Here is a 25,383-nt window from a genome sequence, read left to right on the forward strand (position 1 = left end):
GCTCCAGGCCACAAGAAGGGAAGAAAGGAAGCGTCCTCTAGGGGGCGGTGTAGTGGCGCTCGGGTGCACCCACAGCCTGCATGGCCAGCATCCCCTACACAGTTCCATCCTGGCTGCTTCACCTGGATCCAGCTCCCTGCTAATGGGTTGGGGACGTAGTAGACTCCCCCAGCGCCTGGGCCCTGCACCCTCCTGGAGGACCTGGATGGCTCCTGGTTTGGACTGGCCCAGCCCTGACTGTTATGCACACATGTGGAGGGGATCAGAGGATGGAAGATCTGTTTTCCCTTTCTGTCTGGAACTCAGCATTTCCGATAAATAAGAAATCTTAAAGACAATACAAAACATTTTCACATAATTGTCTAATATAAAACATTTTTTTAAAAAGCAAAACAAAGCATGCTCTCTAAAAGAGATGGCATTGGTGCCATGAATGCAGGAGGGAGGTGACTGTGCCCAGGACGGGACAAGCACAGCCTGACCTGGGGACCAGCGAGGGAGGAGGTGACAAGTCACTGAATGGGGAAGGCCATGGATCAGTAAAGAGTTTCTACCAACGAATCAGCATGTGCCAGGCACTCATCACCAGGAAGCTATAAGGATGTGCCCACAGACAAGGATCTCACACAAGTGATGAGGAAGCAAGTGGGACCTGACACCTTGTTTAACTTTTTTTTATTTATTTGAAAGACAGAGACACACACAGAGAGACAGAGATGTCCTGGTGCTGGTTCCCTCTCCAAATGCCCACCAGAGCTTGGACGGGGTCCTGATAGGCCAGGAGCCCTGAACTCAATCCGGGTCTCCCAGTGGGAGGCAGGGATCAGTACCGGAGCCCCCCTGCTGCCTCTCAGACTGAACCTAGGCAGGATGCTGGAATCAGGAGGTGCCGAGGCGGGACCCGAGCACAGGGCTCAGGGCTGGGGCGTCCCCATTGGTGGCACCACTGCTGCTCCAATGCAGCCCCTCATAACCTGTGTTGTGCCACGAATCAGATATGAAAAGGTCGAGATGTTCTATGGTGAGGACTCAGCACCACATGCTTTTCTTCGGAAAACAAGAAAAAACAGCAGCTGAACCCTAACAGCTGAACCTGACGGAGCCTCTAGGCTACAATTGCTGTGTACACAGGGTGAGGGGACAGAGGAACGGCCAGAAGGCACCACAGGGAGGGTGCCTCCCCCTCCAGAGAGAGCCAGGGGTACACCGGTTTCTCAACACAGGAATCAGGAGGAAGAGCACAGCGAGGCAGAGGGGGAGCTGAAGCGTGAGGGAGACTCAGCACACAGGGCACCCGCACAGGGGTGCAGAGCGCGGTCGCGGGGGTGGGGAGGGGACCTCTGCGCATCGCTGGGGTAGGGAAACAGGACACCTGCTCTGGGAACCCGACTGGCAGTCCTGCAACACTTAACCTGGAGCTCCACCGCCCTGCAGGTCCCACCCTCGGTAGAAGCCCAAGGGAAGTGCCAACTGTTGGGCAGACACTTGGAGCAGCAGTAGCAAGGCCGCTGGGATGCTCTCCTCCTAACACAGCGGGCGTCTGAGGGAGACCGTGGAGGGGAGAGCTCTTTCTCACTCTGTCTCTCCCTCTCCCTGTGTCTCTGCCTTCAAAGCAGCAGAAATCAATCATCCCCAGCCCATGGAAGCTGACTCATCCTCAGGAGGAACCTCCCATGTCACAGTAGGCGATGCCCGGCTACAAGGGTGCTCTGGGCCCCTGGGTCAGGGAGAGGAGAGCCTGGCCCCGGAGCAGTGAGTAAACAGCGCCTCTGTCCTGAGCTGGTCCTGACCTTGTCCTTGTCGTTCGCCCCAACCATGGAGGAGAGCGCTGCCTGCAGCAGCAGTTCCGGCTGTGAGGCTGACAGTGAGCTGAGCTCAGCAGAGTCCACGGAGGACTTGGGCGGCTTCTGTGCAGACGCTGCCGCGGTTCCTGCCCCGGACATGCACAGCGACTCCCAGGGACCTTGGGGAACAACTGCCCCCTCTCTGAGTGGGGACCCAGCCCCAGATATTACTTTATTAGGAACCACAGTGATGTGGGGGAGACGATCTGCCTGGAAGGTCCTGGTCGCCGGGAGAGTCTGTGCATTGCAGGGCAGGCGGGGAGCCCGTGGGTGAGCATGGAGGAGGAGGAGTGGGGCCTGTGCTGGGGATTAGATAGGGAGAGGGTGGGGTTAGAGACCTGGCTTATTGAATGAGGAGACAAAGGATTAAGCACACACGCCCTGAGTAATACCCACGTGGGCTGATTCATGATAAAACAAATGCCAGGTTCTAGGGTGGAGTCACCTTCCCCCTGGAACCTTAGCCTGCAAACTTCTGCCAGGTGCATGGGGTCAGAGGAGACCCTGGGTTACAGATGGGCTTCTGGATTGGCATCAGGGGCTTTGTAGTTTGCAGGTCCAGTTACCTCGACTGGGGCCACCTGGTTGGGCAGGAAGCCGCTCTGCCAACGGTCTGCAGCCCTGGAGACAACTTGTCCCAGGGCGGGTTCCTCACTGTCGGAGTCACTTGCTCCAGCAGCCTGGAGCCCGGGGAACCTCCCCAGTTCCCACACCGCCCCTGCCTCCCGGGCTGCTGACTAAGAGCTGCGCTGCTCAGAGCCCTTATTGTGGGCTCAGTCCTCTGTGTTTGTATCCTCGGGCAGCCCCGACCCTCCCCAGCCTCAGGTGCCAGCCCTGTCACTTCCACTGGCTTCAGCCACCCAGGTGTTGTTTCTCTGCGGCCGCAGGCTCTAATTGCGGGATTGGGCAGATCTGACCCTGGTTCCTGTTACTGCCCGTGGGATCCTCACTGGGTACCGGGATGAGGAGGAGCAGCAGGAGCCTGCAGGTCACGGCGCCCTAAGCCTGTCGCTGCGTCCACATGGTCTGACGCAGGTCTGCAGGTGGGGCTCTGTGCCCAGAGGCTCTCTGGATTGCTCCAGAGGCGGATCCTGGCCCAGCCCAGGACAGGCAGGGAACAGGCAGGGTGTCCCGGGGGTGGGGCTTGGGGGTCTTGCAGGAGAGCAGGACTGAGAGGACAGGGCCTGGTGGGGTCCCCGGCGGGGCTGCCTCCCCTGGCTCCTGCCTCCCCTGGCTCCTGGCTCCTCTGGGTGTCCAATCCCTCTCCTCAGTCCTGGAGTCACCAAGTTTACTGTCCTCGCCGGCTGACTCCAGGATAGTGTAGGGATGGACAGCAAGCAGCACTGGGCTGTGACTGGACACCCTGGAGGCCTTCTCTGAGAATCTATTTTTTAAAAAGATGTATTTATTTATTTGAAAGGCAAGTTACAGAGAGTCAAAGAGATAAGGAAGTGATTTTATTTTTTAAGATTTGCTTATTTTACTTGAAAGTCACAGATACACACAGAGAGAGGGAAAAGCAGAGAGAAAGAGAGAGAGACACAGAGAGAGAGACAGAGAGGTCTTCTTTCTGGTGGTTCACTCCCCACATGGCTACAACGGCCAGGCTGCGCCGATCTGAAGCCTGGAGCCAAGAGCTTCCTCCAGGTCTCATATGCGGCTGCAGGGGCCCAAGGACCTGGCCCATCCTCCACTGCTTTCCCAGGCTACAGCAAAGAGCTAAATCTGAAATGGAGCAGTCAGGTCTTGAACCGGTGCCCATAGGGGGTGCTGGCACTGCAGGCAGTGACCCTACCCACTATGTCACAGCTCTGGCTCCAAGGGAGAGATCTTGTATCATCTGGTTCACTCCCCAAACTGCTGGGGCTGGACCAGGCCAAAGCCAGGAGCCAGGAGCTTCTTCTGCTTCTCCCAGGTGAGTGCAGGGGCCAAAGCACGTGGGCCTTCTGCTGCTTTCCTAGGCACATTAGCAGAAAGCTGGATTTGAAGTGAAGCCGCCAGGGCTCGGCTCTGTGCCTACATGGGATGAAGGCACTGCAGATGGTGGCTTACTGCTCTGTGCCACAGCCCCTGCCCCAGGGGTCACATGAGCCAAGGCTGGCAGGTGTCACTGTCCCAGATCCTGGAAGCTCCTCCTTGGTTTCCAGGCTGGGTGCCCACTGGGTCCAGGCCCCTCCTCCATCCTTTCCCGACTCTGCCCATCCCCTCCCTGCTCACTCAGGGTCCAGGTTTTGAGAGGCAGTGACCATGGCACTAACTAAGGGCTGAACCCAATGTGTGCTGTGTCCCCAGCTTCTTCTGAGACACAGTTCTGTCCTCTCCTTGACAGTGAAAACCTGCTGGTCCTGATACCTGGCAACCAGGCAGGAAGAACAACGCCATTGGCTCACCCTCCAATGGCCGCCACGGCCAGTGCACTGCGGCCGGCGCATCGTGCTTATCCGAAGCCAGGAGCCAGGTGCTTCTCCTGCTTTCCCATGCAGGTGCAGGGCCGAAGGACTTGGGCCATCCTCCTCTGCACTCCTGGGCCACAGCAGAGAGCTGGACTGGAAGAGGAGCAGATGCTACAGAAGCCAGCGCTGCGACTGGAACTAGAACCCGGTGTGCTGGAGCCAAAGGCGGAGAATTAGCCTATTGAGCCGCGGCTCTGGCCTGCTTGTAAATCTTTTACACCACTTTCCCAGGATGCACCCGTGTCTCAGCTGGCACCAGGAAGGAGAAGTCATGATGGAAACAGGGAAGTGAAATTCTGGATGGAGGGGCCATAACAATCCCTTCAATATTCCCACAGGTGAGATCCCACCCCACTGGGTTATGCATTAGGGCACCGCCCCTGGGATGAGAAAGGGGAGGGCCCTCTCTGCCCCTGGCTGTGCTTGGGAATCCTCCTTGGGCTGCCTCTTCCTCTCTTCCTCCTGGCAACCCTGGCCCATTCCTGCTGAGGGTCTCTCCGTGTGTGGCGCCCTCAGTAGGCGTGCAGGTGTGGTCACGCTCTCTCTCCTTGAAATCAAAGCTGCTTTTGTGCACTGCCTGTGGCTGCTGCTGCTGTGAATCCTCATCTCCATGGGGACAAGAAGCTTGAGTAAAATGTAAGACCCAGGGCCCACAGTTCCCCACCAGGCACCCAGCAGGGTACGTGTGGTCCTGTGACAGCAGTGGGGGGGTCGGGCGGGAGTCAGCCTGAGTGTAGGAAACAACATCAGGCTCCCTGCAGGAAGGAGGAGCAGCCTGGGCACGGGAGCCCCCAGGGGAAGTGGACCCTGGCTCATGAAGGCTGACTTTGTGCTCCCTGAGAACTGGCCTTGACCTCTGCTCAGCCCAGGGCTCTCTCAGCCACTATGGCCAGGGCTATCCCAGGGCAAAGTCCAGAGGGAGAAACATTACTGTGTACCCCACGTGGGTGGCAGGGGCCCAAGCCCTTGGGCCCTCCTCTGCTGCTTTCCCAGGTGCCTTAGCAGAGATCTGGATCAGGAGTGTAGCAGCTGGGACCTCAACTGTCCTCATATGAGATGTCAGCGACATGGTTAGAGGCTTAACCCCTTGTGCAAAGCAACAGCCCTATACTCCAGGTTACTGCATTAATGATTCATGGTATCCCAGCTATGCAGGTAACCAGGTGTCTCTTGAGAGTTGAGGGTCTAAGAAAATGTGTCAGGTTCACTCAGGTGGACGTGACTCAGCCGTGAAAGGACTGGAACCCTTTATTTGTGCTGCATGGATGGGATTGTGGGCACCACTCATGGCAGCGTAAGGGACGAAGCCATGGTGACTCCCGGTGTCTGGGTCTTCTGTGGCCTCTAAGAGATGTGAGATCACAGGCATGCCGGGAGGAGGAGGATTGGTCTTAAGGCACCCAGGGGTGGGCAACAATGCCCAATGCAGCTCCCTCCTTGTGGGGAGGGCCTGGGGCTGGCTGAGAAGAGAGGGAGGGTGTGGAGAAGGTGGAGGGGGCAAGAAGCATGAGGGCCCAGGGCCCAGTGGGTGTTGAGGAAGCAGGGCTGGCACTGGTGTTGCCCAACACAGCTCCATGGCGGGTGCACTGGGTGTGTCTCACACGAGGGGCCCCAGGGCAGGCTTGGCAATGAACCTCAAACCGTGAGTTCTCCACAACGGTCTATTGAGTGGATGGAGGCCAAGAGGAATTAGTGGCCGTGTGAGAGTGCTGAATGCGTGGCTGCTCCAGGGATGTGTGTGAGTGCATCGGGCCCCACCTTCACTGGAGCCCCTGTCCTCAACCACCCCACAGGCAGCTATAGTTCTGTGTGCTTCTGCTCAGTGCCCCTTAGCTCCTGGACCCTCTGGGGCAGGGTGTGGGTCCAGAACTGGAGCCTGCGGGCCTTCAGGGCCTGGCCCACTACAGGCTGCACGTTCAGCTGCAGGTATCGCTCGTCCTGGTCGAACACGGGCCAGTGCGGCAGGCCCTCGCCGTTGGGGTTCCCGCAGACAAGACATCAGGAAGGGGGCACCGTGGTCACTCTGGGCCCTGCCCAGCCCAGCCATGGGCACCTATCTGGGGTCCAGCCAAGCCACCTTGCAGGCAGGAGGGGTGAGGAATGGGTTTCCAGAAGCAGCAGCAGTATGACCTACCCTGGTGTCAGCCCCACGTGGGGACCCAGCATCCTGACCTGGCCTGTCCCTCCCCGACAGGGATCCTCTGGGCAGAGCAGCTCATGGCCACCCCAGGTCACTGGGAGATGGGAAGATGTGCCTGGTCCCAAGGCCCCTGTGAGTGCCAGTGGGTCCTGCAGCTGGGGGGGCGCTGTCACCTGACTTAGGTCCCTGGATGTTGGTGAGGTCCCCCAAGAGGAGGGAGGGCAGAGTGTCCCAGGTCCCTTGGGGATTTGGGGGGGGGGTTGTCTCACCCGTTGCGAGCAAAGTTGGCCCAGTACTTCATCACCCTCCTGCTCAGCAGCTCCTCCTCCTCAGTGAGGGCCACTGCATGGGGGAGGGGCAGGGTCAGCTCGGCCACCCCAGTCCTGCTGCCCATCATGTACCACGCTCACCAGCTCAGGTGGAGCAGACCCTCGGCTACCCGCCAACCTCTGTCGTCATCCCCTCACCAGCTGTACCCAGCCTTATCCAGCCCCACGTCCCCAGTCAGCCCCTAAGTCCTTGACACTGCCACCTTCCTTGCCTAGATATTTTCTTCCCTCTGACCTGGGACATTGTTCAGGAAACAGACATGACTTGAACCCTTGCACCCAAGATGGACACTCATGCCTGGGGGGACAGAGGAAGAGCGGGTATAGGCTGCACCCTGAGCGGTTCAGATTCCATTCCTGGCTCTGCTCCTTGAATGTACACTGGATCCCATCTGAGCCTCCTGCTTTCATCCATACGTTGGGCCAAGAGCCCTATCCGGGAGAGACTGGAGCTCATTCCATCCTGGCGAAGGGCCCTGCACCCCATGGGAGACCAGGAGAAGCACCTGGCTCCGGGCTTCGGATCAGTGCAGTGCACCGGCCGCAGCGCACCGGCCACAGCGGCCATTGGGGGGTGAACCAATGGTAAAGGAAGACCTTTCTCTCTGTCTCTCTCTCTCACTGTCCACTGTGCATCTCAAAAAAAAAAAAAAAGATGCTTAAAAAAAAAAAAAGAAAGTCAGGAGATCCAGCAGCTCCTCAGGGTGTCTGGGCAGGAAGACTCCGTCTATCACCCCTGCGAACACCTTGAAGACCTGATGTCACACAGGGACAGGGAGAAAGCTTGAGTTTGCTCTGTGTACATCCCCCATGCCGGGCGCAGCTCTGGGTGCTCACTCCCACCTGGGAGTTCCCAAGCCTGGCATACAAGACTGGGTCCCTGTTCCATCCAGGGCTAAGATGTCAGGAGGGCATGGATGGGAGGTAGCAGCCCCAGGGACTATGAGGTGCACACAAGCCCATCACCCCCTCACCCACGTGCACGGGGCCCGACCTGGGTGATGGCCAGCATGTCCTCTTCACTCTTGGCCCGCAAGCAGCACACCAGTGTCTCAGAATCCACCTGGCCGCAGCCAGACAGGTTGGCCACCACCTGTAATGGGACCACACAGGGGCTGGCACAGCCATGTGGGAGACATGGGGTTTCCCATGGCCCCACTGGAGGCAGGTGAACCCAATCTAGCTCAGGGTGTGGTGTGGACATGGTTGCAGTTGGAAGCTGATTATTCCTTCTTCCCCATGACTTGGTACCGCCCAGCCACAATGGCAGCACCTGGCTGCTACAACCTGGGGTCAAGGTGGGCAGCTTGGTGGAGCCGAGAACCAGTTCTTCCTCTGCTGTGGCTCAGGTGTGTGGATTCTGACCACGGAGAGCTCAGCAGTCACCAGTAGACAGCAGAGCCCACACACCCAATGGTCCACGCTGTGCTCATTTCCCTGAGACTGTAATAGAGGCAGGAGCAGCTGTGCTGGCTGGGCAGTGAGGACACTCACTGTGGAGACCTCCTCAGACGAGCTGGTGATGAGGCCGGGCAGCAGGGCCACCCCACTCTCCATGATGGCTCCGTGGAAGAGACCTTGGGACATGGGTGACAGCACATGCGTAGACACACTCGTGCCACCAGAAGACTCGCCGAAAATGGTGACCCGGCCAGGGTTGCCTCCAATATTGTGCTGGACCCAGCATAGCGCGGCCACTTGGTCCAGGTAGCCCCAGTTGCCGGTGGCGTGCTGGTCTCCAGTGCTAAGAAGTGGCAGGGACAGGGGTCACTGGGTTGTCCTGGTGCCACTCTTCCTGCAGGGCCCACCCCAGCCCCGATCTCACCTGAAGAAGCCCAGGACTCCCAGGCGGTACTGGATGGTGACCACCACCACGTCCTCAAATGCCGCCAGGGCAGAACCGTCATACATGGAAGCCATGCCCATAGTCAGCCCGCCACCATGGATCCACACCATCACCTGGGGAGTCAAGGATGGACCTTGTGGCTCCCCCCAGTGTAAAGCCTGCTCATCCCCCTCTTGGTCTAACCAGGGCCTGGGGACTGTGCAGGTGCCCAGCACACTGAACTCCACCCAGACAGCAGGATCTGGGTCATGAGCCAGGGTCCCAGTGCCAGCAGGAAGGCCAGGCCTCCCATCCTTGGAGTTCTAGCCCTTGTTTCAGAGCTTGGCTGCGTCAATTCCAGAACCTGCAGTGAGGTGGAAAGCTAAGGGCTGAGTCTTGGTCCTTCCACATGGATGTCATTCAAAGTGCCCTCCCTCCCCAGGGGCTGCCCAAGCGTCCATGGCTGATTTCCTGTGTGACCTCCAAGGTCAGCCCTCACCACACAGCAGAGTGAGTCTCCTGGGCATGAGGATGATGGCAATGTCCTGGGGCCATCCAGGACCCACTCATTCTGACCTCTGACAGCAGCCAGGCCCCGGGACCTCCTGCTCAGGCCTCAGCTGCCCATTGAGGGTGAGCAGCACTTCTGGGCTCCGATAATGAGAGGCTTCTGGACAATGTGCGCTCACAGGAGGGCCCGTGCTCAGCTTCTCCTTTTTCTACTTGTAGCAGAAGGCAATGCCCTCACACCCTGGCCGACCCTGCCCCACACTCACAGGCAGGTCAGAGCCCTCACGGGCACGTGCAGGCGAGTAGATGTTGAGGTACAGGCAGTCCTCGGACATGGGGATCGACGGTGGGGTGAGGTTCAGCTGCAGAAAATCTTGACCCATCATGGCCAAGTTCTGCAGACACCTGGAGCCACCCAAGGCAGCCATTAGTCTAGAGCCTGGGTCTAGTGTGCCCGACCCTCCCGGGGCCTCCTCCTACAGCCCTGCTCACTCATGGGCCTCCATAAGACACTTCCCACCAGGCTCCAGGTCCTAGACTCTGGGTGAGCTGGGATTGTGGGGAGCAACTCGGACTAGACTAAGTTACTGGAATTAAGACTTATTCTATGCATCTGCTCTCCCACAATATGGCGCTGGGAGAGGAGTAAACAACTTTTACACAGCTGCCTCCAGTTCAACCAATAACCTGCAGGAGCTGATCCTGCTCCTGATTGGAGGAGAGCAGCGTACTCGGCGTGTGGGTAGCAGAGTTGGGATTGGTGGAAGAGGACTATAAAGGAGGAGAGAGACACCATGCACCAGGAACATCTAAGGGGAACATCCGGATAACATCTGAGCAGCCCCCGAGAGAGCCGGCCGGCGGTGTGCCGCTCCCCCGCAGAAGTGGGGAAAGTGGCAGGGGGAGCCGCCCTTCCACGGAGGTGGAAGGACAGTATCCAACCCGGGAAGAACCAGCAGCAAACCCAAAAAGGGCCGAGCAGACAAAAGAACAACGCAGGGTCCTGTGTCGTTCCTCCGCGAAGAGGGGGAGCGACATGGGATGGTCCAACATCAGGGAACCTCAGGTGTCTGAGAGTCTGGGGACCACTCTTGACTGACAGGGGACTCTGTGGGAAGTCGTGACTGCAGGAGGGGACACTCAGTGCTGGATGCCCAGACACAGCCATGCCAGAGCAGGCCAGCCTTCCGCATACGAGCCTGGATGGACGGATGGCGTTTCCCCAGGAAGGGCAGTGGACGACCCTCACCTCACTCTAGACTCAGGAACCTCCCCGTTCCCACAGTCTCCAGTCCTAAGGGCATACACGGGTTCCTGGCCAATGTCCTTGCCCTGTTGTTGGCTCAGTGACCATGACGACCCCCTCTGGTGCCCATCTCAGGGAGCTGCAGGATCTGCTGATGGAGTCGGGGCCTCCTACAAGCATGTGGAGCCAAGTGAACCTCACCCAGACACAGCGCCCCCTGCAGACAGAGAGCCTGTGGCCTCTCCTGGACATGGGGAGAGCGTCTGCTTTTCTCTCTGTACCTGGATTTAATGTGCTCTGAGTGCCACATTCTGGCCCCAAAGCATTTCATGGTCACTGAATCCAGAAAGCCTAAGCAGACTCACTGAATAACGCACGAGGGAGCCATCACCCACAGGGAAAGCTGGTTATGGGAGCTCTGTCCCAGACAGCTGGCCTGGCCCAGAACTATTGGGCAGACACTTGGAGCAGCAGTAGCAAGGCCTCTGGGATGCTCCCCTCCTAACACAGCGGGCATCTGAGGGTGACCATGGAGGGGAGAGCTCTTTCTCACTCTGTCTCTCCCACTTTCCCTGTCTCTCTGTCTTCAAACCAGCAGAAATCAATCATCCCCAGCCCATGGAAGCTGACTCCTCCTCGGGAGGAACCTCCCATGTCAGAGTAGGCGATGCCCGGCCACAAGGGTGCTCTGGGCCCCTGGGTCAGGGAGAGAAGAGCCTGGCCCCGGAGCGGTGAGTAAACATCACCTCTGTCCTGAGCTGGTCCCGACCTTGTCCTTGTCATTCGCCCCAACCATGGAGGACAGCGCTGCCTGCAGCGGCAGTTCCGGCTGTGAGGCTGACAGTGAGCTGAGCTCAGCAGAGTCCACGGAGGACAGGGGCGGCTTCTGTGCAGACGCTGCCGCGGTTCCTGCCCCGGACACGCACAGCGACTCCCAGGGTCCTTGGGGAACAACTGCCCCCTCTCTGAGTGGGGACCCAGCCCCAGATATTACTTTATTAGGAACCACAGTGATGTGGGGGAGACGATCTGCCTGGAAGGTCCTGGTCGCCGGGAGAGTCTGTGCATTGCAGGGCAGGCGGGGAGCCCGTGGGTGAGCATGGAGGAGGAGGAGTGGGGCCTGTGCTGGGGATTAGATAGGGAGAGGGTGGGGTTAGAGACCTGGGCCTTTAGAATGAGGAGACAAAGAATCAAGCACACACCCCATGGGTAAATCCCACGCGGGCTGATTCACGATAAAACTAATGCCAGGTTCTAGGGTGGGGTCACCTTCGCCCTGGCACCTTAGCATGCAAACATCTGCCAGGTGCACGGGGTCAGAGGAGACCCTGGGTTAGGGATGGGCTTCTGGATAGGCATCAGGGGCTTTGTATTTGCAGGTCATGTTACGCGATTGGGGCCACCTGGTGGGGCAGGGAGCCGCTCTGCCAATGGTCTGCAGCCCTGGAGACAAATGGTCCCAGGGCATGTTCCTCACTGTTTTGGTCACTTGCTCCAGCAACCTGGAGCCCAGCGAACCTCCCAGCTCCCACGCCGCCCCTGCCTCCTGGGCTGATGACCAAAGGCTGCGCTGCTCAGAGCCCTTATGTTGGGCTCAGTCCCTTGCGTCTGGGGCCTCGGGCAGCCCCGACTTTCTCGGAGCCTCAGGGGCAGCGCTGTCACTTCTACCTACTACCGACACCTGGGTATTGTCCTACTGAGGCTGCAGACTCTAAGTGTGTGATTGGGCAGATCTGACCCGGGTCCCTGTCGCTGCCTGCGGGATCCTCATGCATCCCCATGATGCGTCCCCATGGTCTGGGGCAGGTCCCCGTGTGTGGCTCTGAGCCCAGAGGCTGACCAGGCCCTCCAGGGGCAGTCGCTGGCCCAGCCCATGACCTGAAGGGAACAGGTGGGGCGAGCCCCGGGGGCAGGGCTTGGGGGCCTTACAGGAGAGCAGGACTGAGAGGACAGGGCCTGGTGGGTGCCTCCCCTGGCTCCTGGCTCCTCCCCTGGCTCCTGCCTCCCCTGGCTCCTGGCTCCTCTGGGTGTCCAATCCCTCTCCTCAGTCCTGGAGTCACCAAGTTTACTGTCCTCGCCGGCTGACTCCAGGATAGTGTAGGGATGGACAGCAAGCAGCACTGGGCTGTGACTGGACACCCTGGAGGCCTTCTCTATGAATCTATTTTTTAAAAAGATGTATTTATTTATTTGAAAGGCAGAGTTCCAGAGAGTCAAAGAGATAAGGGAGTTATTTTTTTTTTTAAGATTTGCTTATTTTACGTGAAAGTCACAGATACACAGAGAGAGGCAAAAGCAGAGAGAAAGAGAGAGAGAGACAGAGAGGTCATCTTTCTGCTGGTTCACTCCCCACATGGCTACCACAGCCAGGCAGCGCCGATCTGAAGCCAGGAGCTTCCTCCAGGACTCCTATGCGGCTGCAGGGGCCCAAGGACCTGGCCCATCCTCCACTGCTTTCCCAGGCTACAGCAGAGAGCTGGATCAGAATGTAGCAGCCAGGTCTCGAACCGGTGCCCATTTGGGATGCCAGCACTAGAGTCCAGGACATTAACCATGAGCCACACTGCCAGCCCCCGCTATTCAATATTTTACACCACTTTCCCAGGATGCACCTGTGTCTCAGCTGGGACCAGGAAGGAGAAGCCATGATGGAAACAGGGAAGAGAAATTCTGGATGGAGGGGCCATAGCAATCCCTTCAATATTCCCACAGGTGAGATCCCACCCCACTGGGTTATGCATTTAGGGCACTGCCCCCTGAGATGAGAAAGGGGAGGGCCCTCTCTGCCCCTGGCTGTGCTTGGAATCCTCCTTGGGCTGCCTCTTCCTCTCTTCCTCCTGGCAACCCTGGCCCATTCCTGCTGAGGGTCTCTCCGTGTGTGGCGCCCTCAGTAGGCGTGCAGGTGTGGTCACGCTCTCTCTCCTTGAAATCAAAGCTGCTTTTGTGCACTGCCTGTGGCTGCTGCTGCTGTGAATCCTCATCTCCATGGGGACAAGAACCTTGAGTGAAATGTAAGACCCAGGGCCCACACCTTCCCCACCAGGCACCCAGCAGGGTACGTGTGGTCCTGTGACAGCAGTGGGGGGTGGGGCGGGAGTCAGCCTGAGTGTAGGAAACAACATCAGGCTCCCTGCAGGAAGGAGGAGCAGCCTGGGCACGGGAGCCCCCAGGGGAAGTGGACCCTGGCTCATGAAGGCTGACTTTGTGGCTCCGGAGAGCTGGCCTTGACCTCTGCTCAGCCCAGGGCTCTCTCAGCCACCATGGCCAGGGCTATCCCAGGGCAAAGTCCAGAGGGAGAAACATTATCTGTGTACCCCACGTGGGTGGCTGCTTTCCCAGGTGCCTTAGCAGAGATCTGGATCAGGAGTGGAGCAGCTGGGACCTGAACTGTCCTCATATGAGATGTCAGCAAATAGGTAGAGGCTTAACCCCCTATGCAAGCAACAGCCTTATACTCCAGGTTTACTGCATTAATGATTCACAGTACCCCAGCTGTGGAGGTAAGCAGGTGTCTCTTGAGAGCTGAGGGCCTAAGAAAACGTGGCAGGTTCACTCAGGTGAATGTGACTCAGTGTGAAAGGACTAGAACCCTTTATTTGTAATGCATGGATGGGATTGAGGGCACCACTCATGGCAGCGTAAGGGACGAAGCCACGGTGACTCCTGGAGTCGGGGTCCACTGTGGCCTTTAAGATATATGAGATCACAGGCATGCTGGGAAGAGGAAGAGGGGATAGGGTTTAACGCACCCAGGGGTGGGCAACAATGCCCAACGCAGCTCCCTCCACCTGGGGAGGGCCTGGGGCTGGTTGAGAAGAGAGGCAGGGTGTGGAGAAGGTGGAGGGGGCAAGAAGCATGAGGGCCCAGGGCACAGTGGGTGTTGAGGAAGCTGGGCGGGCACTGGTGTTGCCCAACACAGCTCCAAGGAGGGTGCATGGAATGTGTCTCACACGAGGGGACCCAGGGCAGGCTTGACAATGAACCTCAAGCCGTGGGTTCTCCACCACGGTCAGCTGAGTTGACAGAGGCAGGGAGGATTGAGTGGCCACGTTAGAGTGCCTAATGCATCTCTCTGTGGATGTGTATGAGTGCATCGGGGCCCCACCTGCACTGGAGCCCCTGTCCCCCAACCCCACACAGGCAGCTATAGTTCTGTGTGCTTCTGCTCAGTGCCCCTTAGCTCCTGGACCCTCTGGGGCAGGGTGTGGGTCCAGAACTGGAGCCTGCGGGCCTTCAGGGCCTGGCCCACTGCAGGCTGCACGTTCAGCTGCAGGTATCGCTCGTCCTGGTCAAACACCGGCCAGTGCGGCAGGCCCTCGCCATTGGGGTTCCTGCAGACAAGACGTCAGGAAGCAGACATGAGCAGCTCGTGGCCCACCCCAGGTCACTGGGAGATGGGAAGAGTGTGCCTGGTCCCAGGGCCCCTGTGAGTGCCGTGGGTAATTTAGCTGGGGAGGGCGCTGTCACGTGACTTATGACCCTGGATGCTGGTGAGGTCTCCACAGAAGAGGGAGGGCAGAGGGTCCCAGGTCCCTGGGGATTTGGGGGGGGGGGGTCGTCTCACCCGTTGCGAGCAAAGTTGGCCCAGTACTTCATCACCCTCCTGCTCAGCAGCTCCTCCTCCTCAGTGAGGGGCACTGCAGAGGGAAGGGTCAGGGTCAGCTCAGAGCACCCCAGTCCTGCTGCCCATCATGCACCACGCTCCCAGCCCAGGTGGAGCTGACCCTCAGCTACCCGCCAACCTCTGTGTCTCCCTCACGAGTGGGACCTGCTTTGTCACACTCCATGTTCCCAGTCATCCCGTAAATCATCGACACTGGCTTCTTCCTGGACCGGATGGTTGCTTCCCTCTGTCCCTGGGACATTTGTCAGGAATCAGATCTGACTTTGAACCCATGTGCACCCAGGCTGGACACTCATCCCTGGGAGGGCTGAGGAGGAGGGAGCAGAGGCTGCACCCTCAGGGCTCTCAGACCCAAACCTGCTCTGCCCTCTGAGCTGTAAGACTTTGGACCCTGGATCCCATCTGAGCCTCCTGCGTTCATCCCAGTGGGGGTGCAGAGCCCCTCAGAGAGAGCCTGGACCTCATCCCATCCTGGTGAAGGAGGAAGATTCACCTTTGCTGCCAAAGAAATGTGATCTGAACACAAAGAGCAGCTCATCGCCGTGGTCGGCCCGCACGTGGGGCGGCCTGAGGTCCTTTGTGAAGCTGGGTCGATGCTGGAACTCGTAGAAGTAGACAGGGGCGTGGGAACCTGGGGATGAACAAGGAGATGTGTGACCATGGGGACCACACATCACTGCCACACTAGGTTGGGTCCTGGCAGTATAGCAGAATCCCGGGTGGAGCAGGTGCAGTGGGCATGGCCTGGATTAGGTCTGGCCTTGCGCTTCGTGGCTATGAGGTTTGGGAACAGTGAGTGGAGCTCACTCAGCCATAACCTCCTAGTTCAATAGAGGACATATCCATCTCCAGGTTAAGACATGGGGGTTTAGTGAGAGGAGGCACCCCGGGACCCTCTTAAGACATGGATCAGGACCAGGACAGGACAGGCGTCACCCTCAGGAAAAGACCCAGGTCTGAGCTGCCCCTAGCGAGTGAGGCCTCAGTCCCAGATGAACTCACGCTGGAAATGTGCTACTCGGAGTGCAGGCATCACGAACATGGCGTCTGCCATCATCTCCTGGAACTGGGCCATGAGGGTCTTGGGGTCCTCATTGCTCCCCATGTACTCGTCCATCAACAGGTCCCCCAAAGTGGGAGGCAGCATCTGGCCCAGGGGAAGGGGAAGGAGTGAGGGGAGCAGCTCCTGGGAGAGAGGCAGCAGCCTCAGGCTGGGGGACGGAGGTCCTGCATAGTCAGAAACTGGGGGAAGAACCAGGCTCCGGGAGACCCCACCCAAACACACAGCTGAGCCTTGGTTCTGGGAGTCCCTGTGTGGGCAGGTGTCTGGGATGCGCTCTTTTGTGGCAGGAGCCTGGGGGCCTCACCAGGTGTTTTGTTGCTTGATGTGTAATCTCCCGCATCGCCTGTCTGTCTCTCTCCTCTTGAGGGTCAGTGGCAAACAGGACCTGATGGAGAGGCAAGAGTCCCATGTTGGCATGGCTGTGCCTAGAGTTTTGAAGCCCAGAAACCTGCCCACCACATGGGCAATGTGGGCACTCACCTTGGGGAGGACCCAGCCATACTCATCATTGTTGACACCAATGATGCTGGGGATGGGTTGAAAGTCAGCCGAGGCCAGCAGCTCCTCGGGGTGTCTGGGCAGGAAGACTCCGTCCACCACTGCTGTGATGAGCATGAAGGCCTGTGGGGTCACACGGGTCAGGGAGAAAATTTTGTTACAGGTATTTTATGCTGCCCTCCTTGTAAATCCCCCAAGCCTGTCTGAGCCCAGGCTGAGCCCAGTTTGCTCCCTCCCACCATGGGGTCCCCAGCCTGGCATCCAGGACTGCACCTCCTGTTCCCATCCAGGGCTGGGATGTCAGGAGGGCATGGATGGGAGGTAGCATCCCCAGGGACTATGAGGTGCACACAAGCCCATCACCCCCTCACCCACGTGCACGGGGCCCGACCTGGGTGATGGCCAGCATCTCCTCTTCACTCTTGGCCCGCAAGCAGCGCACCAGTGTCTCAGAGTCCACCTGGCCACAGCCAGACAAGTTGGCCACCACCTGTAACGGGACCACACAGGGGCTGGCACAGCCATGCTGGAGACTGGGGTTGCCCACGGCCCCATTGAAGGCAGGTGTACCCCAAATCACACAGGGTGTGGTGTGTGCACGGCTGCAGTGGAAGCTGATTGTTGCTCCTGTCCCATGACTTGGCACCGCCCAGCCGCAGTGGGCAGCACCTGCTGTGCTGGTTGCTGACAACATGGGGCTCAGGCGGGCAGAGTGGCAGAGCCAAGAATCACCTCTGTTACCACTGGGGCTCAGATGGCACATTCTGACCCCAGAACTCCTCAGCAGTTCGCAGATATGCAGCAGTGCCTGTGTACCCAATGGTCCTCATAGTGACCACTTCACCAAGAGTAAGAGAGGCAGGAGCAGCAGTGCTGTCTGGGCAGTGAGGACACTCACTGTGGAGACCTCCTCAGATGAGCTGGTGATGAGGCCGGGCATCAGGGCCACCCCACTCTCCATGATGGCTCCGTGGAAGAGACCTTGGGACATGGGTGATAGCACATGGGATGACACACTTATGCCACCTGCAGACTCGCCGAAAATGGTGACCCGGCCAGGGTTGCCTCCAAAGTGGGCGATATTCTGCTGGACCCAGCGCAGTGCGGCCACTTGGTCCAGGTAGCCCCAGTTTCCGGTGGCGTGCTGGTCTCCAGTGCTGAGAAGTGGCAGGGACAGGGGTCACAGGGCTGTCCTGGTGCCACTCTTCCCGCAGGGCCCACCCCAGCCCCGGTCTCACCTGAAGAAGCCCAGGACTCCCAGGCGGTACTGGATGGTGACCACCACCACGTCCTCAAATGCCGCCAGCGCAGAACCATCATACATGGAAGCCATGCCCATAGTCAGCCCGCCACCGTGGATCCACACGATCACCTGGGGGTCAAGGATGAACCTTGTGGCTCCCCCAGCCTAAAGCCTATTCATCCCCCTCTTGGTCTAACCAGGGCCTGGGGACTGTACAGGTGCCCAGCACACTGAACTCCACCCAGACAGCAGGATCTGGGCCATGAGCCAGGGTCCCAGTGCCAGCAGGAAGGCCAGGCCTCCCATCCTTGGAGTTCTAGCCCTTGTTTCAGAGCTTGGCTGCATCAATTCCAGAACCTGCAGTGAGGTGGAAAGCTAAGGGCTGAGTCTTGGTCCTTCCACATGGATGTCATTCAAAGTGCCCTCCCTCCCCAGGGGCTGCCCAAGCGTCCATGGCTGATGTCCTGTGTGACCTCCAAGGTCAGCCCTCACCAGAGCAGAGTTAGTCTCCTGGGTGTCAGGATGATGGCAGTGTCCTGGGGCCATCCAGGACCCACTCATTCTGACCTCTGACAGAAGCCAGGCCGCTGGGACCCCACACCCAGGCCTCAGCTGGCCACCGTGGGGGAGCAGCACTTCTTGGCTCCCCTAGTGAGAGGCTTCTGGACAGGGTGTGCTCACAGGAGGGCCCGTGCTCAGCTTCTCCTTTCTCATCTTCTAGCAGAAGGCAATGCCCTCCCACCCCGGCTGACCCTGCCCCACACTCACAGGCAGGTCAGAGCCCTCACGGGCATGTGCAGGCGAGTAGATGTTGAGGTACAGGCAGTCCTCAGACATGGGGATGGAAGGTGGGGTGATGTTCACCTGCAGAACATCTTGACCCATCATAGCCAAGTTCTGCAGACACCTGGAGCCACACAAGGCAAGATGCTAGTCCAGGGCCCTGCAGTGGCCCACACCAGACCCTCCCCATCCCCTGCCTCCTGCAACGCTGCTCACTCATGGTCCTACTCTATGCCCTTCCCACCATGATACACCTCTTAGACTCTGGGCAAGTCGGGATGGCGCCGACATCCAGGGAGCCTCAGGTGTGTGAGGGATTGGGCACCACTTCCTGACTCTCAGGAGACTTGTGGGAGGTCGTGACTGCAGTGACACTCAGTGGAGGTGACATCAGTGCTGCATGGCCAGACCCTGCCATGCCCAGAGCAGGCCAGCCTCCCATACACGCTGCCTGGGTGGACGGATGGCGTTTCTCCAGGAAGGCCAGGTGGGCTTCTGTGGCCTTAATTCTAGACTCTCTGGGAACCTCATTGCTCCCACACTCTCAGTCGTAAGGACAGACAAATGTCCCTTGGCCAGTGTCCTTTGGCTCAGTGACCATGGCAGCCACCAATGTTCCCTTCTCAGGGACCTGCAGGGTTTGCTGCTGGAAGTCAGGGAGAGCAGGGACTCCTACAGATGTCATGGAGCATGGCCCTCACCCAGAGCCAGCGCCCCTGGCTGCACAGAACCTGTGGCGAAAGTGAACGAGGGGAGGTGGGTCTCTGCTTCTCTCTGCAGCACCTGGAGCTCACGCCCTCTGAGTGTCAAGTCCTGGGCAGGAGCCTGGCAGCAGCCAGGAGCCTCCTGAGCCTTCGCAGGCTTGCTGGAAACCTGCACATGGCAATCCTGCACACAGGAGGATCGTGGCTTTCAGGTGTGAGTTAAAGGACAGCTGGGCCTGGCCCACTGCTCAAAGGATCTCCTCCCCCCACCCCAGGTCCAGAGCTTCCCTGTGCCCTGGGAGCGCTTACATGGCTGGGTGGGAGGTCCCGTCCCTCACTCCACTCCAAGCTTCAGCAGGTTCAGGAGGTGCAAAGCGCAGCGGCCCCACAGGTGGCTTGGCAAAGGGAATTCCCAGGAAGGTGTGGACGCCCGCATCGGTGCCTTCCACGTGGACCAGGCTCCCGCGCACCTGCCCCGTGCGCGTGTTCCGGATGGGGCTGGCAGAGTCCTGGCCTGTGGGCAGAGAGGCACATCAGGTGGGGCTCCCCATGAGCTGCCCTCCCACACTGCTGCTGTGGCCTCTCCTTGGCATCAGCACCTCAGCCTTGCCAAGGCCTCGGACCTACAAACAGATTTCCTGCAAGTGCCTTATGATTCCACTCAAATGAGCGGCCAGAAATAGCGTTTCCATAGTGATAGGAAGCAGAGCAGTGTGTTTCTGATGCTGAGGCCGGGATCGCCCCGAGTGGAAGAACTGACAGAGTGATCTCTGTGAATGGAATAAACAGCCATGGAAGTGCACAGTGGACATTGTGCAAGGCCCTGGGAACCTTGCTGGCCCCTGAGCAGGAGGCCCTAGGCTGGGTGGACAGAAGCCCACGATACCAGTCACCTTTTTCCACTCATGGTTTTTAATTACATTCTTCCTCTATGTGGGCTCAGGAACCATAGAAGCAACGAACTTTTCAGACCGAAAATATTCAGGAAATATATTGTGTGTCTGTGCTCAGTATTACAGCCTTTTCTCTCACTCGTCCTGGCACTGATAGAACAGTTACTCACCCAGCACTTGCGTTGTGTGGTAGAACTCATCTGGGGGTGATTTAACGTGTGCCAGAGAACTGTGGCACATACACGCACACACGATGCGGCTTTCCGTACAGAACTCGAGCGTCCCAATTTTGGAATAGGCGCTCTGGAATTTAGGAACAGACTCCCAGTTCAGGAATAGACTCCCAGTTTAGGAATAGACTCCCAGTTCAGGAATAGACTCCCAGTTTAGGAATAGACTCCCAGTTCAGGAATGGCCTGCAGCCTGCTGGAGGACCAGCAGAACGCACCCCTCATCTGATGCACCCTGTGGCCGATCTCAGACACACCCACCTGTGGCCAAATCAGACTTTATTATTGGTGTGGCTGGGCCAGGGAGTTAAGAGTCTTTGCTTCAAACTCCCCTTCCTCTGGCTCACGGAAGGGGCTTTTATACACACACACAGAGCATAAGCTGGGAAATGTGGGGGGGGGGGGAGTCTGAGCTCTAGGTAGTGTCCTTAGCATTCATCTCCCTGAGCTGTGGCTCTCTATGGGCCGATTTGTACCTGGATTTCAGACACGCACATACCCTGTGTCCTTTCAGTGTCAACCTGGTGACTGTTCCGTCCTGAGTGGTCATCTACTTTGTTTGCCCTAAGATTTATTTATTTGTTTGTGTGAAAGGCAGAGCTACTTACAGAGAGAGCGAGGAAGGAAGAGAGAGACAGAGATCTTGCACCCACAGGATTACTCCCAAAAGGGCCACAATGGCTGGGGCTGGGCCAGACCAAAGCCAGGAGCCTGCAACTCCATCCAGGTCTCCCAAGCACTTGGACCATGTCCCTCAGCTTTCCCAGGGGCGTCAGCAGGGAGCAGGGTCAGAAGTGGAACAGTCAGGACTCAAACCTGCGCTCACGTGGGATGCCAGCTTCGCAGGTGGCAGCTTAACCCTCTGGGCTTCCACGCTGCCCCCTCGATTCTTTCTTTAAGGAATAAGACTTTTGCAGGAATAAAAAGCAACTTACTCATTAGAATACGGACAAGGGATTTATTTTTGTGTTCTTAGCGGGGGAGTGGACATGGGGCTCCTCCAGGGAGAAACTGGGCCTTTTTTTTTTTTTATCTTTGGGAGACTCTGTGACAACACCAAGAGACAACTGGATTCTTTCCGAGCGTGAGACCAACAGGAAATACTGTTTGAGCCACTGGGGCTGGAGTTCCAGCCCCGCAGCTAACCTGCCGCCGGTCACACCAGCATCCCGCATCAGAGTGCCTGTTGGATCCCAGCTGTTCTGCTTCTGATCCAGCTCCCTGCTCACGAGCCTGAGAAGGCAGTGGAAGCTGGCCAGGTCCTCGGGCCTGATTCCTGGTTCCCACAGGGCCCATCCCCAAGTATAGCAGCCATCTAGGGAGTGAACCGGCAGATGGAAGCACACTCGCTCTCTGGTCTCCCTCTCTCTGTCAATTTTCAAATAAGTAAATATTTAAAAATCGATAAATGAATAAAAGAGGCATCTACAAGGCCAGGCTGAGCTTCCTGCCAGGCTCAGACATCCTTGAGAGTCTGGGCAAAGGGCGGGGAATGGTGGAATTCCAGCTGGGCTGGGCACAGGGGAGGGTGAGTGTGGAGCCCCTGGGCAGAGTAGATAGGGACAGGGTTGGGGAGAAGACCTGTCAACCTAGAGCATTCTGGGTCGGACACCCAGGCCCCATCTCACCTGGGTGAGCTCTGGGAAGGTCAGGGAGGGCCTCGGCAGGCACTGAACCCCTGGTCTTTTCCTTCAGTGTAAGCCTCTGGCCCCAGGGCAGCTGCGTGGGCTGAGGGGCCCTGTGGCCTCTGAGATCAGCCCGGGCCCCCATGCTCCCTGCTATTAACCTTCAGAGGGGACCGGGTGCCTCTGGCCAAGAGCACCCCAGAGTGTCCCTGGCAAGGCGAAGATGTTGATAATTGTTCTCAGGACCGCGGGCGGGGTTGCCAACAGCCACACACACACAGGAAGGGAACGCCCAGATCCCTCAACCCAAGCTGCCCTCTTAGAGCCCCTCCTGTTAGGCACACTCCTCGGTGTCTGGGGCCTCTGGCAGCACTGACCCTCTCCAAGCCTCAGGGGCCCACCCTGGGCGCATAGGTCCCCAGCTGTCACCCCCACTGGCTCCACCAGCCCAGAGGTTGCCCTCCCGTGGCCGCAGGCTCTAACTGCGGGATTGGGCAGATCTGACCCGGGTCCCCATTGCCGCCTGTGGGAGCCTCACCATGGGCTGGGACAAGGAGGTGCAGCAGGAGCCCGCAGACCAGGGCTCTGAGCAGGGCATCCCGTCGGTGTGTCCCCATGGTCAGAGGCAGGTACGGGTGTGCACTGCTGTGGCCCCCAGGCTGTACCAGGTGCTCCAGGGGTGGATCAGGGCCTCACCCAACCCGCCCAAAGGGGAGTTTGGCCTGGGCGGGGAACAGGCGGGGCGAGCCCGGGGTGGGGCTTGGGGGCCAGGCTAAAGTGGGACTGAGAAGGCAGAGGCCAGCACACAGGTAAGGAATGGCCTCCTCCCCTCTATCAGGCCCCTGCGTGGTGTGCCGGGACCCTCCCCTCTGTCCTGGGGTTCCTGTGCTCACTGTTCTGGCAGCTGTGGCCCAGGAGGTGGAGAGCAGGGAGCAATGGGCTGTGACTGCAAACACCGGGAGAGTCTGGGGCAAGATCAGGACCCCTCCTAGAGAGAAGTGGGATGACCTGCGGGGATGCGGGATTGGCCTGGCGCCTGCGCTGCATGGTGACTTCCCCCAGCGCTGCCAGCTCCTCCCCGGTTTCAGGACTCAGTTTACCCATTCAGCTGTCTCCACAGGCCCCTCCCTACTCAGTCATGGCTCTTTTGAAAGGTACACATGACCCTGGTCTTTTTTTTCCCTTTGTTTAATCATTGACTGACTTAGTGTCTGGAGGGAGAGATATTCCCCAAAGGCCTGCGGTGGTTGGGCCTGTGCCAGGCCAAATCCAGGAGTCAGGAACTCAGTGCCGGTCTCTTGCATGGTGTCAGGGATCCAAGTAGGTGAGCTCTCACCTGCTGCCGCCCAGGGTTTGCCTACCCATGAAGCTGGAATCAAGAGCAGACCTGGGGGGGCACCGCCTGGGGCCACAGCATCCAATATGGACGCTGGTTCGAGTCTCGGCTACTCCACTTCCGATCCAGCGCCCTGCTAATGCACCTGGGAAAGCAGAAGAAAATGGCTCAAGTCCTTGGGCCCTTGCACCCACATGGGAGACCCAGAAGAAGCTCCTGGCTCCTGGCTTCAGATTGGAGCAGATCTGGCCATTGCAGCCAATTGAGGAGTGAACCAGGTGATGGAAGACCTCTCTCTCTTTCTCTTTCTCTCTCTCTCTCTCTGCCTCTCCTCTCTGTGTGTAACTCTGACATTCAAATAAATAAATCTTTAGAAAAAGAAATCCCTTGGCCACAGGCACCTGGCTCAGTGACTCTGGACATTGTCCCCAGGCAGCCACCACCGCTGCCCTCCTCAGGGACCTGCAGGATCTGCTGCTGGAGTCAGGGGCTGCTGCCTGCCTCGCGGAGCCCCCTGAACCCGTCCTGGGGACAGCGCCCCGACTGAAGAGTCTCTGCTCGTTCTTCAGCCCTAGAGCCGAGGCCCTCTGAATGCTAAACCAGAGCCAGGAGCCTGGCAAAGCCACTGCACCCCTCCACCCCCACCCCCGCGGAGCCATAGATGACTCATGGAAAAATGCTATGGGAATCTGCTGAACACGGAGCGAAAACAGACTGGGGTGTGGGTGAACAGACAACTGTGCCTGACCCAGGGTCTAGAGGGCCCCCGACCCCACCCCAGGGCTGGAGATTCCCTGCGCCCTGGGAGCGTTTACATGGCTGGGTGGGAGGTCCCGTCCCTCACTCCACTCCAAGCTTCAGCAGGTTCAGGAGGTGCAAAGCGCAGCGGCCCCAGAGGTGGCTTGGCAAAGGGAATTCCCAGGAAGGTGTGGACGCCCGCATCGGTGCCTTCCACGTGGACCAGGCTCCCGAGCACCTGCCCCGTGCGCGTGTTCCGGATGGGGCTGGCAGAGTCCTGGCCTGTGGGCAGAGAGGCGTATCAGGTGGGGGCTCCCCATGAGCTGCCCTCCCACACTGCTGCTGTGGCCTCTCCTTGGCATCCGCACCTCAGCCTTGCCAGGCCTCGGACCTACAAACACTGACCTGACCAACGTCCTGCATGAGAAACTCTCCCCCATCTCCCAGCCAGCAGTGCTGTCCCTGCCCAGCCCAGGACATCCCACAGCTCCCGAGGCTCCTGGGACCTAGCACCCTCCCTGAGCACTAGGAGTCAGCGCAGGTGACAGCCCTGGGGGCGAGGAGAGCGTCCTTTCTGCTGACTGCCCTCGGTCACAGGAGGTAGAGCTGTGAGCACCAGACTGACCAGGCTCCCCTGCTAGGAGGCTCATGCTCCAGGCAGCAAGAAGGGAAGAAAGGAAGCATCCTCTAGGGGGCGGTGTAGTGGCGCTCGGGTGCACCCACAGCCTGCATGGCCAGCATCCCCTACATAGTTCCATCCTGGCTGCTTCACCTGGATCCAGCTCCCTGCTAATGGGTTGGGGACGTAGTAGACTCCCCCAGCGCCTGGGCCCTGCACCCTCCTGGAGGACCTGGATGGCTCCTGGTTTGGACTGGCCCAGCCCTGACTGTTATGCACACATGGGGAGGGAATCAGAGGGTGGAAGATCTCTTTTCCCTTTCTCTCTGCAACTCAGCATTTCTGATAAATAAGAAATCTTAAAGACAATATGAAACATTTTTACATCATTGTCTAATATAAATCATTTTTTTAAAACAAAACAAAGCATGCTCTCTAAAAGAGATGGCATTGGTGCAATGAATGCAGGAGAGAGGTGACTGTGCCCAGGACAGGACAAGCTCAACCTGACCTGGGGAACAGCGAGGGAGGAGGTGACGAAGTCACCGAATGGGGAAGCCATGGATCAGTAAAGAGTTTCTACCAATGAATCAGCAGGTGCCAGGCACACATCAGCAGGAAGCTGTAAGGATGTGCCCACAGACAAGGATCTCACACAAGTGATGAGGAAGCAAGTGGGA

General features: G+C 58.5%; 2 protein-coding genes across 2 annotated transcripts; both read right to left on the minus strand.

Annotated features, from left to right (window-relative positions):
• Window positions 1-6,094: 6,094 nt before the first annotated feature.
• LOC149120978 (cocaine esterase-like) lies at window positions 6,095-9,485 on the minus strand. Its single transcript, XM_089319090.1, has 5 exons — window positions 9,368-9,485; window positions 8,592-8,725; window positions 8,261-8,510; window positions 7,761-7,859; window positions 6,095-6,235 (listed from the first exon to the last, which is right to left on the minus strand). Exons 1-5 carry the CDS (start codon window positions 9,482-9,484, stop codon window positions 6,095-6,097), a joined length of 741 nt encoding a protein of 246 aa, XP_089175216.1. The 5' UTR covers window position 9,485.
• Window positions 9,486-13,920: 4,435 nt separating this feature from the next.
• LOC100343300 (cocaine esterase) lies at window positions 13,921-22,720 on the minus strand. Its single transcript, XM_002711595.6, has 12 exons — window positions 22,549-22,720; window positions 19,572-19,776; window positions 18,544-18,682; window positions 17,771-17,904; window positions 17,431-17,689; window positions 16,924-17,022; window positions 16,515-16,655; window positions 16,339-16,419; window positions 15,974-16,118; window positions 15,465-15,602; window positions 14,912-14,984; window positions 13,921-14,678 (listed from the first exon to the last, which is right to left on the minus strand). The coding sequence occupies exons 1-12, from the start codon at window positions 22,625-22,627 to the stop codon at window positions 14,492-14,494; spliced, it is 1,680 nt and encodes a 559-aa protein (XP_002711641.2). The 5' UTR covers window positions 22,628-22,720; the 3' UTR covers window positions 13,921-14,491.
• Window positions 22,721-25,383: the final 2,663 nt, after the last annotated feature.

Source organism: Oryctolagus cuniculus, chromosome 18 (genome assembly GCF_051225735.1).
Source record: "Oryctolagus cuniculus isolate XC-2025 breed Fujian yellow rabbit chromosome 18, ASM5122573v1, whole genome shotgun sequence".
Taxonomy (NCBI): domain Eukaryota; kingdom Metazoa; phylum Chordata; class Mammalia; order Lagomorpha; family Leporidae; genus Oryctolagus; species Oryctolagus cuniculus.